General features: G+C 41.2%; 2 protein-coding genes across 2 annotated transcripts in view; one reads left to right on the forward strand and one right to left on the reverse strand.

Moving 5' to 3' along the window:
- Positions 1–8,656, reverse strand: part of POLA1 (DNA polymerase alpha 1, catalytic subunit) — a 185,085-nt gene extending 176,429 nt beyond the window's left edge. Inside the window, 10 exon segments of the mRNA XM_068179835.1 lie at positions 71–249; positions 1,166–1,343; positions 1,565–1,760; positions 2,605–2,703; positions 4,120–4,182; positions 4,433–4,548; positions 5,340–5,420; positions 5,892–5,988; positions 6,958–7,082; positions 8,501–8,656. Of these exon segments, the coding sequence (XP_068035936.1) occupies positions 71–249; positions 1,166–1,343; positions 1,565–1,760; positions 2,605–2,703; positions 4,120–4,182; positions 4,433–4,548; positions 5,340–5,420; positions 5,892–5,988; positions 6,958–7,082; positions 8,501–8,531 (1,165 nt within the window). The 5' untranslated portion in view covers positions 8,532–8,656.
- A 2,311-nt stretch (positions 8,657–10,967) lies between these two features.
- PCYT1B (phosphate cytidylyltransferase 1B, choline) overlaps positions 10,968–17,801 on the forward strand; it is a 48,057-nt gene continuing 41,223 nt past the window's right edge. The window contains exon 1 of the mRNA XM_068179837.1: positions 10,968–11,284. Coding sequence (XP_068035938.1) covers positions 11,219–11,284 — 66 coding nt within the window. The 5' untranslated portion in view covers positions 10,968–11,218. The remainder of the gene's footprint in view (positions 11,285–17,801) is intronic.

Raw genomic sequence — 17,801 nt, forward strand, 5'->3', positions numbered from 1 at the left:
AATTTCCAAAAAAGAAAATCTGAACAAAAAGAATCAGATTAACATTTTCTGCCTTTAACTGAATAGTTACCTGGCTGACTGAACTGATCTTCATAAGCATCCAGCCAATAAAATCTTAAGACTTGATCATCACTTTCCCCATTCACAAGTGGAAGGAGATTGGGGTCCAGTTGAACTTCTGCTGCTACTAGATCAGCTTCATCCTCATCAATTCTGTCCCAACATGAGACACCTGGGAGAGAAGAACTTCTGCAGGTTTTGCAGAAGAAAAAAAAAAAAAAAATTAAAACTGTGCCTTTGCTATAATCACCATTTTGGGTTTTTTTCCAGGCCCATATTCTTACACTTTTTGTTTCTCTTTCCACTATCAAGCAACATTCCCAACAGCTGGGTTTCCTCAGGTTTCTTCTGAAAAGAGGGATGGAGTGACAAAGACAAGAAACCCACATTTAAGTATGGGCCTTGATACACCACACACAAGCTTTGAAAATCAGTCATCTGGTATTTCAACCTTGGTCAATATCAAATATATCTGTCCATCTATACAAGTTGCTTAGTGGGAACAGCAGATTATTTCAACAAAACTACCTTTCTAGTCATTAGATGTTTAGGTCTTTTTCATCATTCAATTATTTTACAGTTTGAAGTATTTTGTTATGGAAACATATGATTCAAGATTTCCCAAAAAATTAAAAAAAAAAAAAAAAAAAAACAAAACCAAAAACAGGGAAAAGCCCACCTTTTTTCCTACTTCCAAAGATATAGCTGTTCACCATTAATTTTAGCAACAAAACTTTTACCTACATCTATTACAAAATACTTTCAGATTCATTTAGGGTAAGCATTGTTAGAAATTCCTCGGTTTTGCTTACTGACATCGAAGTTCACTATTCAACACTTACACTGAGTCACCTCAGTGTGCTGAAATACATGTTGTCACATGCTAGATCCCAAAAACATCCAATATTTTTCAGTTAAGTAGCTATCAGCATGTTACTATTCTTAATGTAACTACGAAGAAAAAAGCATTGCATAGCACTATTATCATTCTGTCTATATCACAATTATCCCTTTAGCAAAGACCAATATGAAGCTATATCTAAGGTTAATGGAAACTGAGAGCCGCCTTAGTGATAGAAAAAAAAGAAGCAAAAGAGATTCTTACAAGACAGATGTCTCTTTCTTCTCTGATTCTAGCTGCTCTGTCTCTTTCTTCTCAATTTCATTGTCTCTTTTCAAACTTTCAGCTGTCTCAGGTATAGTTTCCATATGCTCTGCTTCCATAGGTTCATCAAAGTCCTCCTCATCAAAATCCATCATTCCCTGATCATCATCTGGAAGTGCTGCAGGTAGAACTAAAGGCTTGAATCATCAAAATGACACACTGCATACTATAGCAGTATGCAGAAATGGCACACTATAAGCAGAACCATAATATGCAGTATTGATAACTTAAATATGATACTTTGTTCTATCTAAACTAGTATAATTTAACAAATGTTTTAAAACTACTAAACCAAATTTAAAGAGTTTCCAGAATTGGGTTTTCATTTACTTTTGATACCTTTAGTAGCTTTCTCTCCTACTGCCTTCACTATTCCCTCATTTTCTATAGGTTTTTGCACATGCTTGGTGTCCTCATTTTCAGAGACTCTGACAGATTTTGCGGTATAATTGGGGTGTTTAGGATGGAATGAAGCTGGAGGAAGAGTTTCCTTTCTGACATGAGCAGGAGTTTTCTTTGATATAGGGGTGATTACCTGAAAAACATTTCCACCATGAGTTAAAAATAATCTTGTAAGAGCAAAGAAGAAAAAAATAAACAACAAAACCTTTCACTTGCTATTTACAGATCTAGTAACCAGGGATAGAGGAAAAGTTCCACATATTTTGCAGCATGATCCTCTCTTACTACATCTCCCCATTTTTTTCAAATTGCTTCTAGTTTTGAACACAACTGTTAAGATGAGTAGCACTGGTGATTATTTGCAATGTAAGAGTTGATGTCACAGAAGGTTTCACCAATCAGACGTATCTACACTACTCCATTTTCCTTCTACAGACCATTACCTACTATCTCTTTGTATTTCCAGCTATAAAGTCCTTTCCATTTACCAGAAATCCTAACAAAATGCTAGCCTTCCATCCTCCTCTCACTCCAAAATCTTCCACCAGGGCAAACTTCTATCCATAGCTTCAATTTTCTATTTCTGCAAACGATTGGTTTCTTATTCTTTTCCACACTGCTGCTTATTTCAGCTCCCATCCTCCTCTCCTTGCAACAAGGGTCTTTTCTACTCTTTGGAACACAGACAGAGCAGAAACTCACCTTCATGTGATGCACTGAACATTTTAACAACAGCTTCACCTGTCAAATGTACCAGCTACAAACTCCTACTATACTACAGACACAAAACTAATTGTACTGTTTATGTGTTCACATGAAAGGTGATGCAGAAAAATGCACAAAGTTACACTGTAACACTGCTATGGAAGCTCAGGAGAACATTTCCAGGAAAAGAAACAAAAGCCAGCAGTAGTCAAATCAACAAAAACACAGATTAGCCTTATTAATAATGAAAACATTTTTCTTTTCCCCTTTACCTTAGAAGTTTGGGACTGCACAGAGAAAGGATTGAGTGGTACTCCAGCAGATCTTTTCCTTTTCAACATTATAACTGGTGGTGGACTTAGCTGAACTGTCTGAATTTTGAAAGAATAGAGGAAGTGACAAAAGGAAGAGTTGTTAAGTGTTTTCTTTTGCCTTGGTTAGTAACAATTACCATCAATGAGAAAGAGGGACACCAATATTTTTGGCTGATGAAGAAAACACCTCCTGATATGAAACCCAGCCCATAAAATAATGTTACCTGAGCAATCAGCCCATGAGGACACACAGTAGATTTTTTTGGGAGAGGAAACAATCTGAGAAAAACTGCCATCTGTAAATGAAACAGTTTTCAAACAGAGGGAATTTCAATAGCTAACTGTGCCTTTATTGCACAAGTATCAGAATAACTTGTGCTGTTTTTCATGTCTGCTGAAGCAGTAGTATCAAAGATACATGCCTCATGAAAGGCTGAAGTGCTCTTTCAGTACTGTTCCACTAGAGTAAAACACATTTTAACGTATTTACATGTATAGATATTTTATACATAACCTTATCGACAGCTAATAACAAAAGAAATTTTACAAAACAACAAAACAAGAAAAAAATAAGTAGCTAACTAGTATTTAAGTAAATAGAAGCCATAGTGTAATTATTAACATTATTTTCCCTAATCAATGTTCCACAAATTTGACAGCATTAAATTGCAATTCTTTAATGATACTGGGGGAAGCGGGGGCGGTTTTAGTCGGGGGGGTTTTATAGCCTCAATCAGGTGTCATAAGGAGGAGTAAAATAAGAACACAAAACTAAGAGAATAACTTTACATTGGGACATCCTATACCCTTTACTGGGCTGAAAAAACATGTTAAGCTTATTATGGTTCAACATATTCCACCTCAGCATCTCACCACTACAGCAGTTTTGACATTTAGAGGTGAGCAATCCTTTTGGTTTTAAGAAATCTTGCTAGAAGGGCATCACATATTTGAGACAGTCCAACCCTGTCACAGCAGCCACCCTGCACTCCCGCACTCTGCCTCCTTGTTCTCTGCAGTAAATCGTGGGGAAGCAGGAGGCAGACAGAGGTTCAGGTCACATCACCTGCTGAAACACTGCTCCCTCAGCTCCTCCCATACAGGTCAGATGGAGATGTCCTACAGCTCCCTGGCTGAGGTGTGGTGACAGATATACAGCACACAATTCAGAGGCAGCCAAGTCCTCTTTCACTCACTAAAACCTTGAAGGCTGCATTAGAACAGGCTCCACATCATCTTGATACAAACCACCTGTAATCAGGTGATAGAGGTATTGCCTTATCAAGCAATGCAGTAATGCAACATCTGCAACAGGCAGACAGCACACACATGTGGAATGTATCAACGAGATGTGCTATGGATAAAATCAGTCTTAGACTGTCTAGTTTAACAAAAACCTGTATTTTCTTGGTATGTTCCATGACAAATTAATGGATTAAGGTTGTTTCCAACAGATTTTATTAACATACTTACTTCAGCACTAATATCTTGAAGAATATCCCCAAGTAAATCATCCTTGGACAGGTCCACAGTTTTCTGTAAGGTAAGATTAGCCAAACAGTTCTCAGTTGTATGTGCAAACCCAATCAGGAGAACAGCAGTAAATGACTAGACGATTTCCACAAAACATATACAATATTTTCAGAAATGCTCCGGACACAAGGGATCATAATAGAAGTTTGCCTTGCTTGACACAAGAAATTAAAATGAGCCTTTGGTTTACTCCACTCCCACTAAAACTGTGAACAAGTCAGAAATATTTAAATTCAAAAATGTAAAAACTTACATCTGTGTTTTTCTTCCCAGCACTGGCCATAAACATAGACTTAATTGTGTTTGGCTTTGACACTACAGATTTCTTCACGTTCTTTTTATCAACTGTAGATGTTTTGCCACCTCTTCCTACCGAAACAAAAAATTAGAAATTGTGAATTTTATGTAAGAAAAGTTCAATGTTTACAGGTCCAGTTATTAGCAGCGATAGACAGCCAAGGTATCATTTCAGCCAGAAGTGTAAAGGTAGTCTGCTTCTTCTACCTTTACACTTCTGGCTGAAATGAAGCCTAGTCATTTTTCAGCTTTGTAGCAGCTGGCATGCACACACAAAAAATGAAAAACCTTCTCATCACCCTGTCCTTTCTAGTCATGTCAGAGATGCCTTTTGCATGCTCTAGAAAAAGGATAAAGATACTTTACATGGAAACACTTCCAGGGGAAAAAAAATTAGTGTCCAGGAGTTTGGCACTAGGCTTGGATTCTCAACATCAGACTCAGTTTCTCAGTTTGCCACTAGATTCCATTAAAAAATTGGGAAAATCATATGATCCTAGATTCTTACAAGTATGTAAGTATTTTAGTAGTCAAGAGAAACCATACATCTTTTAGGCACTGGCTTTGAAAACCAAGACTCTTCCCAGATGCATTTTTTCTAGAAGTGAATCCCCATTCCACAGAAGACTGAGCAGCAGTGCCTCAGTGGTGCTGAAGCAGTTAACAGTGATGTGACCCCAATTCGTGAACCTCCATCCTCTGCATCACTGGGGCTGAATAAAATCCACAGGCACCGAATGCCAGAGCTTCAAGTAATCTGTCATTTGGCCATTTACCACATTTACTGATGACAGAAGTTGCCCATTTTGGGTACCTTTTAAAAGACCCCGGGAGACAGTCTTCAGTGGTCACATGCAAGTTACCTTTCTTATTGGAAATAAGAGCATCATCATCCAGATCTTCATCAAAGATTTCCCTTCCATCTTCTACATAACCTATCCCATCTGTAGAAAATTAATTTAAAATTGCAGTTTAAATTCTGTCTTCTGATAATCCAGAATTTTTACATATTTAAACCTTTTCCCCCCTTTAATAAAGAGGAAAAGAAAAGCAAATATTAAAAACTACAGCACTCTCAGCTGTATCTTCTATTAGACTAAATATATTCTTACATGTTTAATTAGAAATGATCCATAACAGTACTTTTTTTTTTTTGTAAAACTGTAACACTGATAACTGGAAATAAAATTTCAACAACAGGTCTTCATGGAAAAATATCTTCATTATCATCCTAACAGACTACTGTGAGAACAATCCAAGATTAATTTCTATTAAAATAATGCTTTTCTCTTGTCTCCTAAAACAAATTCTAAGACTGTACTAACAATAACTTACCTCAAAGCATGAGCATTATGAAGCCTAATTGAATTATAACACTAGAACCAAAATAACTCTCCAAATTAATCTTAACTTACCATCATCAACAATCCAGTCATCATCCTGACGGTCTCTGACCATCTTGGAGTATTCATCCTCATCTATTTCATCATACACACCCGTGAACTCCTCAACCTGCAGTTAAGGTATACTGAGGATTAACCTTTTCCATACTATCAATACTGAAGAGAATCAGTCAGAATATAAAAGTTCCCAAAGATGCACATATGGTTCCTACACTGCTACACTGTTCACAACTCATAAACACAGTTACTCATTAAGTTTCTTTTTTGGCAGTGATAAAAGACAAGCTATCAATTTTTTAAATTATTACAGTATACTGAAATTCAAAATCTACCAAAGCATTGGCAGAGATTTCATTTTAAAACTACTTGTCTTATTGCTCATTTCATTATCAAATAAATTTTTAAAAAATAAAAAACCTAGCAGTGGAGACTTCTGGCCTTGGCTCTACTCTCAAACACCAATCTCAGCTCAATGAAAAGGAAAGGCATTTGATGTACCCAAGCAGAGTGCTCAGAGAAAATTTGCATGTTAATGATCTACAGACTTCTGGTTTCTTTACATTTATTCCCCTCAATGAGGAAGTCACTTCCTGTTGGCACCACGACTGGACAATGTTACAGTATCAATGTTACACTGCCAGATTTCAGTTCCACCACTTAAATTGTGGTCTCTTTGTAGAAACACAGCATATCAATATTAATGGATTTCAGTCATGTAAAGCTCTGAAATTAAAGCTTAATATAATTTGAGATTTAAAAAAAGTACTGCCTATCATAACATTAATTATGCAATTTTAAAAACTGGTCCTTCCCTGTAGCACAGTTCTCAAGCAATGGCAGGCATATTTCACTTGCAGTTAACAAAACGGGGTTAGATGTGAAAACAGAAAGAAACAATTAAATTACATTAGAAAGCAGAAAACTACAGCTACACTCAGAAAAACATACACTATTAAAAACAAAAAAGCTGGTCTGAAAGGCTTATTTTGTTTCCTCTAACTTATATATATCTATAAATGGTGATTAAGTTTCTGAGCTCACACTGACTTTTAATTAAGAAAATATGAGGAATTTTCACCTCATATTTTAATTTTTCCCCAGCTTTGGCTTTTTTCAGACGTTCAAGTGCTTCTTGCTGGCTTCTTCTATTCTTCCTCTCACGCCTAGAACGCGATGCTGCAAAACTTCCAGACTCACTCATAGCTGTATTTAATTAAAAACAAGAGAAATTAGTTTAACAATGAGCTGTTAGCTGTGGTACTCAAGTGTTCAGTAATGCATTAATAGATAACTGCAGTTATGCTTAAAACCAAAACCACCTTGGCTAAAAGCAGAGTCACAGATGGATCTTCCTAAGCCAGTTCTGGAATGATACTGAGGGCATGGCCTGACAGGGAGCTCAAACAGCCCTCCCATGCCAGCTCACATTCAGCGTGAAGCGACCACCTAGGTTTCCAAAGCACCTCTCAAATCTCATCAGCCTTTCCCTGTAAGAGATCCACCCCCCCTACCCCTCCTTGGGAATTTCCAGCTCCTTTTATTTTGCATGTCTCCATGACAACTCAGGAATACCAGACTTAGAGAAGGCCTGCACTGCTACAAAGCAGTGATGTTTTTAGGCGGTTTCCACAACGTTTGAGTGTGACCAGATTGAGACAAACTAGAAATCTGTTGACAGCTGACAGCCCATTTCCTCTTCCACTTCCTTCCTTCCAAATGCTCTCCCAAGCAAGATGTTTTCTACTTCTCCAGACCTTTTTTCTTTCTCTTAAGCTGGGGGAGGAACACCTATCTGACCAGAGGGAACAAACGGACTCCATCCAACTTCTAAAAGCAAACAACCAGCCCAGGGACAAGGCTGCGGGCTCAGTGTCAGCAGCTGCAGGCAGAGGAGACCCACGGCTGGCCAGGCGGCCAGAGGAGCAGGGCAGTCCCCTCCTGGTGGCAGCAGGACACCAACTTGTGACTAGAGCCGCAGCCCGGCAGCGCGGCTGAGAGAAGGCCGGATTTGTATTGCTGAGGGCTGGGGTAAAAGGGCCATTTGCACCGCCTGCTGCCCCAGGCAAAGGCGGACCGCTCCGGGCGCGTTTCTCTTCTGTCAGTCCTCCGCCTTTACTGTACGCCAGCGCCTCAGGCAATGCGCTCCTCCGGGACAAGCTGTGTCCAGCCCCAGCCGGGACCACCCGCGCCCGCCGCTGCCCCCTGGGTTGAGAGTGCTCCCACCGGAGACGCCACCGGGGAGAGCCTCCCCAGCCTGCGGGGCTCCCCCGCCGGCGCGGGGCCGTGCGGCCCGAGCCCGTCCCCGGGCGGAGCCCCCGTTCCGCGCCCGCCCGGAGAGGGCCCCGCCGCTGGGGCAGCGCGGGCGCGGCCCCGCCGACACGCCCAGAGGCACGCGGGACCCTCGCGCGGCGCTGTCCGCCCCCCCCCACGGCCGCCGGACCGACCGCCCGCCGCGCACGCGCGCTCCCGCGCCCGGTGCGCGCGCCCTCGCCGCCGCCAGCGCCGCTGCCCGGCCGTCCCCCGCCTGACAGCGAAACGCCGGCGCCTGCGAGGGACGGGGACGGGCAGGAGGACAAGGGCAGGGGCCCCGGCCGCCGCGCCGCGCCGCCCCCGGGTCTCACCGTCCCGGCCCCGAGCGCCGCTCTCGGCCATGGCGCTCGCGCCAAAGGCTCCCGAAAGTGGCGCGAGACGGGAGCCCCGCGCGCCGCCGCCGGAGCCGCAGCCAATCAGCGGGCGCGGGGGCGGGGCCGCCCCGGGCGCGCACGGAGCGCGGCCCGCGGGAAGCGCCCGGCCGCGTCCCGCCCCCGCGGGGCCGCAGCGGGAGCGCCGCTCGGGGTCCGGCGGAGCCGCTTCCTGCGAGAGGCCTGCGCCGCCGGGCCGCGGCCCAGGCCGGGGCTGGGCCCGCTGCTGCGGCCGCAGCTTTGCAGGCGTTCCTTCGGCGCCGGGGCCCGCGGTGTCCCGCGAGTTGCGTCTGAAGGGTCTGAGCAGGGCCCCTTCCGCTGCAGGGGCCTGTAGCCCGTACGGGTCCGGTGCCGCAGCTGGGGCAAAGCCATGTTTAAAATGCCTTGTCATAAATACATCACGACTAAATGTCGTGGGGTATGTTCTATTCTTTTTGATGCTACACATTTGCTTCACTCAAATGTGTCAAGAGTATTTACACAACAGCCTTCAGCTGAGGAGCAAGGACTGTGTCCAGAAAATGATACATATTTCAGTTTCAAGCAAAGATGGGAAAAGGTTTTAAAAGCTTCAGTGAAGACAACTGAAGCGTTACAAGTCCTCTCTTCTGAAAGGGTTCAGGTCTGTCCATGTGTGCATTCAGAAACTCAGGGAAACTGATGGGGTTCATGCTGTTTCACCACAGATTAACCTCGATATTTTGTCCAAAAACATCATTGCTGGCCAGTCATTATTCAAAAAACCTACCACCATAACTTGTAGAATTTTGAGGAGAAGCATTTACTGGTCATGAAAATATGCAGGCACTGACTCCAGCTTCTTGCAAAGGCAGGTGGCACCACAGGGCTCTCTCCTTAGGGCTGATATGCTGTTGCAGAAATGTGAACTAATATTATTTGGTCTGACTATACTGATTGTTTTCAACTGTCTGGAGGAGAGAATTTATATGGTTCTGAAAATGAAAATTACTTTCCTTCCTTCTCCACCAGGACTCCTTTGCATTGGTAAGAGAAATAAAAATCCTCCCAATCCTCCAAACTTACATACCCAGGTGCTAGTACAACATTATCCCAGTGCTGGACCTATCTTAGGTGGAAGCAGAAGAATGACCCCAGCCACCTGTGGCAGCTCCGTGGTGCCAAAAGAGGCTGGGTGGCAGCCAGAGTGCCCATTGCCAGGGAGAGTGAGACCCCTCTCAGCTGTACTTAGTTAATAGGCCAGCTTAGCTGTAGCAAACATGCATCCTTGGAAACACTGACAGCCACAGGAAGAATGCCTCTCTGATCTGCTGCCCTGGTTTCCACCACAATCGAGTTAATTTTCTTCCTAGAAACTGGTGCAGGGCTGTGTTTTGGATTCTGGAAATAATAATGCTGATAAACACCGATGTTTTGGTTGTTGCTGGGCAGTGTTTACACTAAGTCAAGGGCTTTTCAGCTTCTAACTCCTCCCTGCCAGCAAGGAGGCTGCAGGGCACAGGGAGCTGGGAGGAGGCACAGCCAGGACAGCTGACCCCAGCTGATATTCCATACCATAAGATGTTGTGCTCAGTATATAAACTGGAGGGAAACTGGCCAGAGGCCACTGCTCAAAACTGTCTGAGCATCAGTCAGTGAGTGGTGAGCAATTGCACTGTGCATCACTTACTCTGTATAGTCTAATTATTGTTGTTCTTCTTTTCTCTTCCTTTTTTCTCCTATTAAACTGTTTTTGTCTCAACCCCAATACTCTGGGTTTTTCCCCCCAATTCTCTCCCACATCCCACTCAGAAGGTGTGTGGGAGAGTGAGTGAGTGGCTGTGTGCTGTTTAGCTGCCTGCCAGGTTAAACCAACAACACCTACCCACAGCCTCTGCTTCACAGGAGTGTGGCACTATTTGCTTTAATTCTTTTTTTAAATGTGCACAATCATCAAGAGTGATGTGGAGTTCAAAATCAGAAGTTACTCAAGTTTTAAGCTACAATACATAAACATTAATAACATAACAATATCTCAATTCTTCAGTTTGAACAAAAATAGAATACCAGTGCATTTCACATATACTTAGCCTTCACATGCTTTGGATTTTTGAATTGGCTGGATTTTAATACTTTTGATTAAAATGAGACAATACTCTTTGTCAGCTGTCATGTGAACAGTGGCGCGTTTGTCATTCAGGTGATGCCGTGATTTGAGCCGGTACACAGTGATACAGTTAATTTCCCAAACGGAAGTTGTTGCCATAGCTCCGCTGTGGGACAGCGCAGATCAAACAAAAAGACTTTTTCATGGATGCTCGTTCAATCCTCACATTCATCTCTGGCCATAACAAGAATGCATCTGTTTCCCACAGCACAGCATAACAAGCATATTTAAATGCTGCAGGGAGAAAAAAATAAAAGGTGGGGGGAGCCAGAGATGGGCTTTGCTTTGGGAAGGAAAAATAACCCAGCAAGATTTGGGACTTCCTCTACTAAAGGCTTTATCACACCATATCGCTTTGAGCTCATCTTTAACCTCCCTTTGGACAACCATACAAGAACAACTTGGCATGACCTTTGCTCAGTTGTCTTTTAAGAACAAGAAGTGGGAATTTTGGTGGTCCAGAGCCAACAAGATTCCCTCGAGGCAAGTGTGATAGCTGCAGAGAAAAGTGCAAGACAAGCATAGTAACAAAGATGGTAGGCAGCAAAAAACACAGTACAGAAGAAGAAGCTCAGGAAACTCCAAGATTTCAACAAAAGGTGACAAAGATGTATTTTTTATTTTGTTTTCTCAGAGCTGTAATTTAAATATGTAAGTTATTAATAGTAAATACTGTAAACTCATTGCTAGCGTTCCAAGATAATATAAACAGTAGTTTACATTAGCATAGGAAAATACAAGTGGAGTATAGTATCAATACTAAGTTAAATGGACAAAATAATTACTGTATTGAGGATTATTTTTTTTCTTCCTTTTAATGATTAGAGCACACTTGATCTGCAAAAACAGTGGGACAAAAAGTTCAAACTCTCAGATCTCAGATTTGATGTTACACATTAAGTTTATGGTAGGTAATGCTTTAAATGATGGGAAAAAATGTTAAAACTAAGAGTGGTGGTATAAAAACAATGTCAGTAAATCATGAATGACAGCAAAATAGCAAATTCAGCTGTACTATGTCTACCTCAAAATGCTTAAACATTATAACATTGCTACTAAGTACAGACTATCTTTGTGGAGAATTGTGTGTGTGTGCATGCTACTCAAGATGTGAGTGTATATGTTCTATGTGTATGTTTCCTACAAACATGGACTATTTCATTATCTTACTTTTAATCTTTACATTGGTCTGAATTAATGCACATTATCACTAAATTATATTAAAGTTTTTCTTTCTAATTTCATCCAGCTCTGACCACTTCTGCAGCTGCTTACTTAACTGTGCTAGCATTTGACATTTCAACAAGAATTATTTAACTGTTTGGGGTACTAGACTCCTAAAGAAGTTATTAAAACTAGTTTTATAAATTAAAACTAAAAGAAATCTCAAATTATTACTTTACAAGACATCTTTGCTTTCAAAACTCTTCACATATAGTTAATTGACAGAAATATGAAAGAATAGATGCTTCTACTTGTGTTTATCAATAATGGTAATGCAGACATTTATGTTAAAAGGATAAATTCCTTGTTTAACAGGCCTCTAATACCTTTTGTTCACTGCACAGCTCTTTTCAATTTCCTATCTGAGTTACCTGCTAACAACAGGATGAAGATAATAAAGTTATTATTAGGATGTTAAGGCTCTGAAATAAAATGTGAAATAGAAAAAAGAACTCACACTATTCTCCATTACAACAGAAAACGTCCATGGAACAAACATTCAGAGACACTTTTTTTCTTTCTTAAACAAACACAGTTCAATTCTGATTGCTGTTAAATTACAACAAATCCTGGTAACTGGACCAGAATTGGTGAAATTATGCTAACTGGAACAGAGAACAGAATCTCATCACCTGCTTGCCTAATACAATATTCCTATTCAAGCCTAGAAGAAAAGTACAAAATATTATAATGTACATTAAATAGGGAAGACAAGTGAGAGCAAACTCACAGAAAATGAGCCCTCACATAATTATAATGTCTAAGAATTAAGTCTGATGCCAATGGTATTCAAGAGCATAGTTATTGCCACAGCATGAAACTCTCTGTTTTAACTACTTTCAGCACTCTCTCTTTACAATTGCACAGAAATGAACAATTAATGTATAAGCAGAATATTATTGCAGAGAGCCTGTTACATTTCAAGACCTGGCTGAAGATCAAATGTGCTTCCATGGGTGAATACTCTCAGCATTCACTATTTCAGATCCCTTTGGCAGAAAGGAGGACAGCATCATGAGGTGCTGCAAAGTCTTGTTGTAATCCTGACAGCTCTGGTGCTGGACTGCTGCTAGGGAAGGCTGTGCTCACACTGTGGGGAAGCAGCAAGGGCCAAGTGCTCCCTGCAGTAGGGGAGCCTGGCAGGAAGCTGGGGCCTTTTCCCCCAGCCTGAGGACTGTGAGCAGGGCAGCCTGGAGATGGGAGTCAGGATCAGCCGGGACAAGTCCATGGCGATGAGACTGGTCTCAAAACAAACCAGAAATACAATTCAGGGTCAGGTCCAGTGATGGTAGCCTGGATCAGATGCAACCCAGTGATCACTAGGCAAGTTGTAGAATGATCTGGATTTGAAGGAACCTCAAAGGTGATCTAGTTCCAACCCTTGCGTCACAGGCAGGAACACCTTCCACTGGACCAGACTGCTCAAAGCCCAGTTCAGTCTGGCCTTGAACACTTCCACTGGGGACTCGCCAAACAAGTCCATTAAACAAGGCAGGTTCCAGGTCAGGCTAGGGAGCCAGGGGTGCAGCTGTGGCTGAGCTGGATGGAGACCAGCACTCCTACAGCTCAGCTCCATCAAGGACCAACAGCACAGGCCAGAACTCAGAGCCCATGAGCAGAGGGCAGGGGACCCAAGTGAGGCTTGGTTAGGACTATCAGTGCCCTCACAGCCTTGACAGCAGCTCCCATTCCCCACAAACAAGGTGTGTCCTCACACCTGATAGCTCAGAATGGGGAGAGAGATTCAGTTGGTGCAAGTTGTCAGTGGATAACTTTATGGACACTCAACCAGGGCAGGTACAATGGCCTGGAAAGGGGCTACAGCAGATGGAACTAGAGGGTGGCCAGCCCCAGGGGGCTGCCAGATGGGCTCTGAGAGGAGGTTCACTGAGGAACTGGGGCTGGACAGGGGGCCAGTACAATGAGGACACCAAAGCCAGTCAGGCTGATGGCACAGGAGGAATTGCAGAAGATCCCATACAGCCATGGGCCAGGCCCCACTGTGCTCAACTCAGGACATAGGAAGGCCTTATCTAGCTGTCAGGGTGTAGCAAGGGGCAGCTGCTCCATGAGGACAAGGAGACAATGACATGATAGGGCTGGTGAGGGTCCGGGACTTGACACCCAGGACTACATCCTACAGATGCAGGCAGGGTGAGCTGTCAGGCCCAGCCAAGATTTTGGACCTGCCTCATCACCGCAGGCAAGGTAGAAATACAAGTTAGGTCAGGCCTAGTGGTAGTGTCTCCTTGTGTGTTGGTGTTCCAGTGGCATCTGATCTTGCTTCCCAACATAAGCAAGTCACAAATTTTTAATTCCTTTCAAGTTCAGCTTTTGATTCTTCCTGTGGACACTAGCAGGAAAGTAAATGTCAACCTGAGAGTAAAGGTCTTTCCAGTTAGGTTTGGTACTTGGTCTACCTTAGTTCAAGCCAAATGGAAGAAGCTGTTACAGAAAGAGGCATTCAGATAATAATTAGTAAAAGCTATACTAGCTCCCAGATAGCCATTTTACAGTGCATAAAGTAGGTGTTTTTCTTTAAACAAAGTGTGTGTCTTTACCCAGATTATGAAACCCTCCAGTTATTAAGTTTTTAGTACTCAAAATATTAATGTGAACCCCTAACAATCACTCAAATGCCATTTACAGTATGATTTGTTATGTTTCACTTGGCAGGTTTGCATTTGGAATGGTATGGGGGAAAAGCTGTGAATGCCCTTGCGTGAAACATTGACAAATGGAAAGATAAAGGTTGACAGGAACAGTGGAGAGAAAAAAAAATATTGGAGACTTGTAATCCTGGAAAAGATAGTGTGACAGAATACTGATGATCAGTCCAAGAAATTTGAAATTGAGCTGGTGGTAAAGGAAGGCACTAGAGAGATTGAAAATGGATAGAAGTGAGTGCAATACAAATATGTTCAAGAAAGGTAGTCTTAGCTTTGTGAGGATTTAAGGAGATTGGAGTGCTTATCTGGAAAACCAGAAGAAGAAAAAAAAGGGATAGAAGGGATAATGACACAGTTTAAATGTAAATAGTAAAGAGATTTTTCTTAAATTATATTTTCTCTATAACAAAGAGGGCAGAGAATATGAATCATTCAGAAAAAGTTTATACTGAGATATGTAAAGTAGAGAGATCTATAGCATCCAGCATTGTATTTCTTGTATTTCTAGCAGTAAAGTTGCAGCTATAGTCCTGTGCTTGCACCACTTTGTAAGAAATCTACCGAGAACCCAAAATACAGCAGGGAGGATAATAGAAAGATTATAACATATCACTTATGAGAAATTATTGCAGCTGGGACAGTTTAGTCTAGAAAAGTCAAGAGACATGTAACAAAAGTACCAGCCTGCCTGCTGAATATCAGCTCTTTATTCCAAATCCTCAAACTATTGTTTCAAAATCTTAACCACAGAAGTCATACAAAAGCCAAGGAAAGTAAATCTGTTCTCTGCGTTCAGTAGCAAAAGCAAGCAGTGGCAGTAGTTTGCAGCAATAGAGGTTCAGATTAAACATTCAGAAAAACTTTCTGGTAAAAGTGAAGTGTTAAGCGTGGATTAAATAGATAATTTGGGTTCTGGGAAGGGAAGGACCAACAGAGGTTAGCTAATCTAAGTGCTAACCTCTGACCATCCATCAGTAAAGTGTCACTGCTGAGAATCCCTCAACATCCCCTAACAGCATTTACTCAAAAAGTAAAAGCTTGATTATTAAAATTAGCAAAGACAATCTTATAAAGGGACAGACTGACTTAACATTTCCTACACTAAGTGACCATCTCTCTGACTTGGGAAGAGTGAAATGAAGACAGATACCCTCTTGGTCAAAACCCAACCACGATTTCTCACATTTTCTTCAGAACTGCTTATAAAAGTAGTCCCTGAAAGAGCAAGAACACAAAGAACCTCTCCCAAAGTGGGTAATCCCACTTATTCAAAACAGTGCTACAAAGCATACATGAATGGCATCACCAAAGGCCACTATTTTCAAGAATTTCTATATTTCGCATGATTTACATGTAAACCATATCAGGATTAACATGACATTTTTAGTTAAACTCTTATATAAAGACTGACTAATTTGATTCTATACAAGTATCCTGAGAACACAGATTTTATTAAACACCACATCTTCACTAAAGAATTGAGGAAAGAACCAGCTATAAAAACACGTTGTACCAAATACTATGTTTTTACTTTTCATAATTTATGGACTGTCATTGCATATAGAAAAAATCTGTGGATTTAATCTGCATACATTTTATAAGATTATTTCATAAATAGTAAATATTTTTTATTTATTCTGACAAAAAGAGTATAGTTTTAAGTGTTGTGCATTCCACTGGAATGATGAACTGCTCTTAAAAATTAATTAAAGCTACAGTATCAGCCAACATTACATGGAAGCAGGCAAGTGATTGGTGTTGGAGGGGATGAAAACCTATAGGGTGTAGTTTAATTCATACCCTTCATTCTCTACCTTTTTTTCCCACCTATGCAATAGGTGGGAAAAAATATCAACCATTGTGGGGTTTTAATCTCAGCCTAAAAATATATTATTTAACTAATTGACCCTCTCAGCAATAAGGTATCTTTTTCTGCTATTTTTTGACTATTAATTCTAGCATGTCTAGAATTAGCATGACATTGAGAGATACATAGATACATAAATGCAGGGATTCATGCATACACATATGCACACATAGAAACACAGAATTTTTAAAAATCTGCTCCAGACATAAATCACTTCTTCGTCTTACAAAGTCTTGCAGTTCACTTTATGAAGTCTTTCAGTTAAAACCTTCGGTATCCAAAATATATCCACTGAAGCAAAATTTATTAAAGCTCATCAGTTAAATAGTAATTTATTCTGTTTTCTTGTAGATGCTTGTCTTTGAAGTCAAACACTATTTAACCACGCAGGTTTTTTTTCAGTTTCCTGATGACTTTTGAACAGAAATTATGTGAGGGTCTACTTGTCTTCATTTTGACTCATTTATAAGTCAGAAGACTTTTGCAGCCTCTCTCAGGAAAAGACCATCTTAAATGCAACTTCTGCTGTGCTAACTGGTGCTTGAGATCCATGAAGGACAGAGAGGGATCATATTTTCAGTTTGAGAAATGAGAGGATTCAAATGTAATATCTAAACAGATTTTAAAAAATCTTTTATAATTAATTGTTGCAGTTTGAGAACTGAAGTTCTGTATTAAAAAAACCCAAACCACTACATATCAGGTGGAACCCTCCTAACAGCTGAAGTTTTTCCTTGTTTGGTGCCTACTCAATTCAGACCTTGAAATTAGTGGTAGGAGGATTGGGATCGTGGTTTCCTGGCTTGTTTGCCTGTAATTTGTACACCCTGAGACAAGATTTTTATGCATCAGATGTCTATTCAACCCAAGCGGCTGTTGCAAAGGGCTCAGTCATTAAAGCCTATGGTGATATGTCCCTGTAACTTGTGAAGAAGTGGCAGGAGCTGCCCAGGAGACCGTGAGCAGCCTGGCATAGGATGTTGGTTACAGAAAATAAATAAGATGCATGAACCTTCCCACCCATGCCTCTTGCTCCACTGTTCTTTTAAAAGCTGGCTGACTTGTAAGGATTCACAGAAGACCATCTGTTGAGCTTTTCCAATCAAACCTAATTTGTATTTATTTATTTTAGAGAGTAAAGAAGACACACTCCAGCCTTTTGAAAGCTCATTTAGCCCCAACAGCTAGAAGATGCAGTTTAGGATACAAGATATTCAAGATATCCAATATGTTGACTAAGATTTTTAGGCTAATTCCATTTGGACAGACATGACAGACCCTACATCCTTCTCTCTGTCATTATTTCAACTTCCTCTCTCGCTCTCTTGTAATGAGGTACACAATATTTTTTTTTAA

The sequence above is a fragment of the Anomalospiza imberbis genome, chromosome 2 (assembly GCF_031753505.1).
Source record: "Anomalospiza imberbis isolate Cuckoo-Finch-1a 21T00152 chromosome 2, ASM3175350v1, whole genome shotgun sequence".
Classification (NCBI taxonomy): domain Eukaryota; kingdom Metazoa; phylum Chordata; class Aves; order Passeriformes; family Viduidae; genus Anomalospiza; species Anomalospiza imberbis.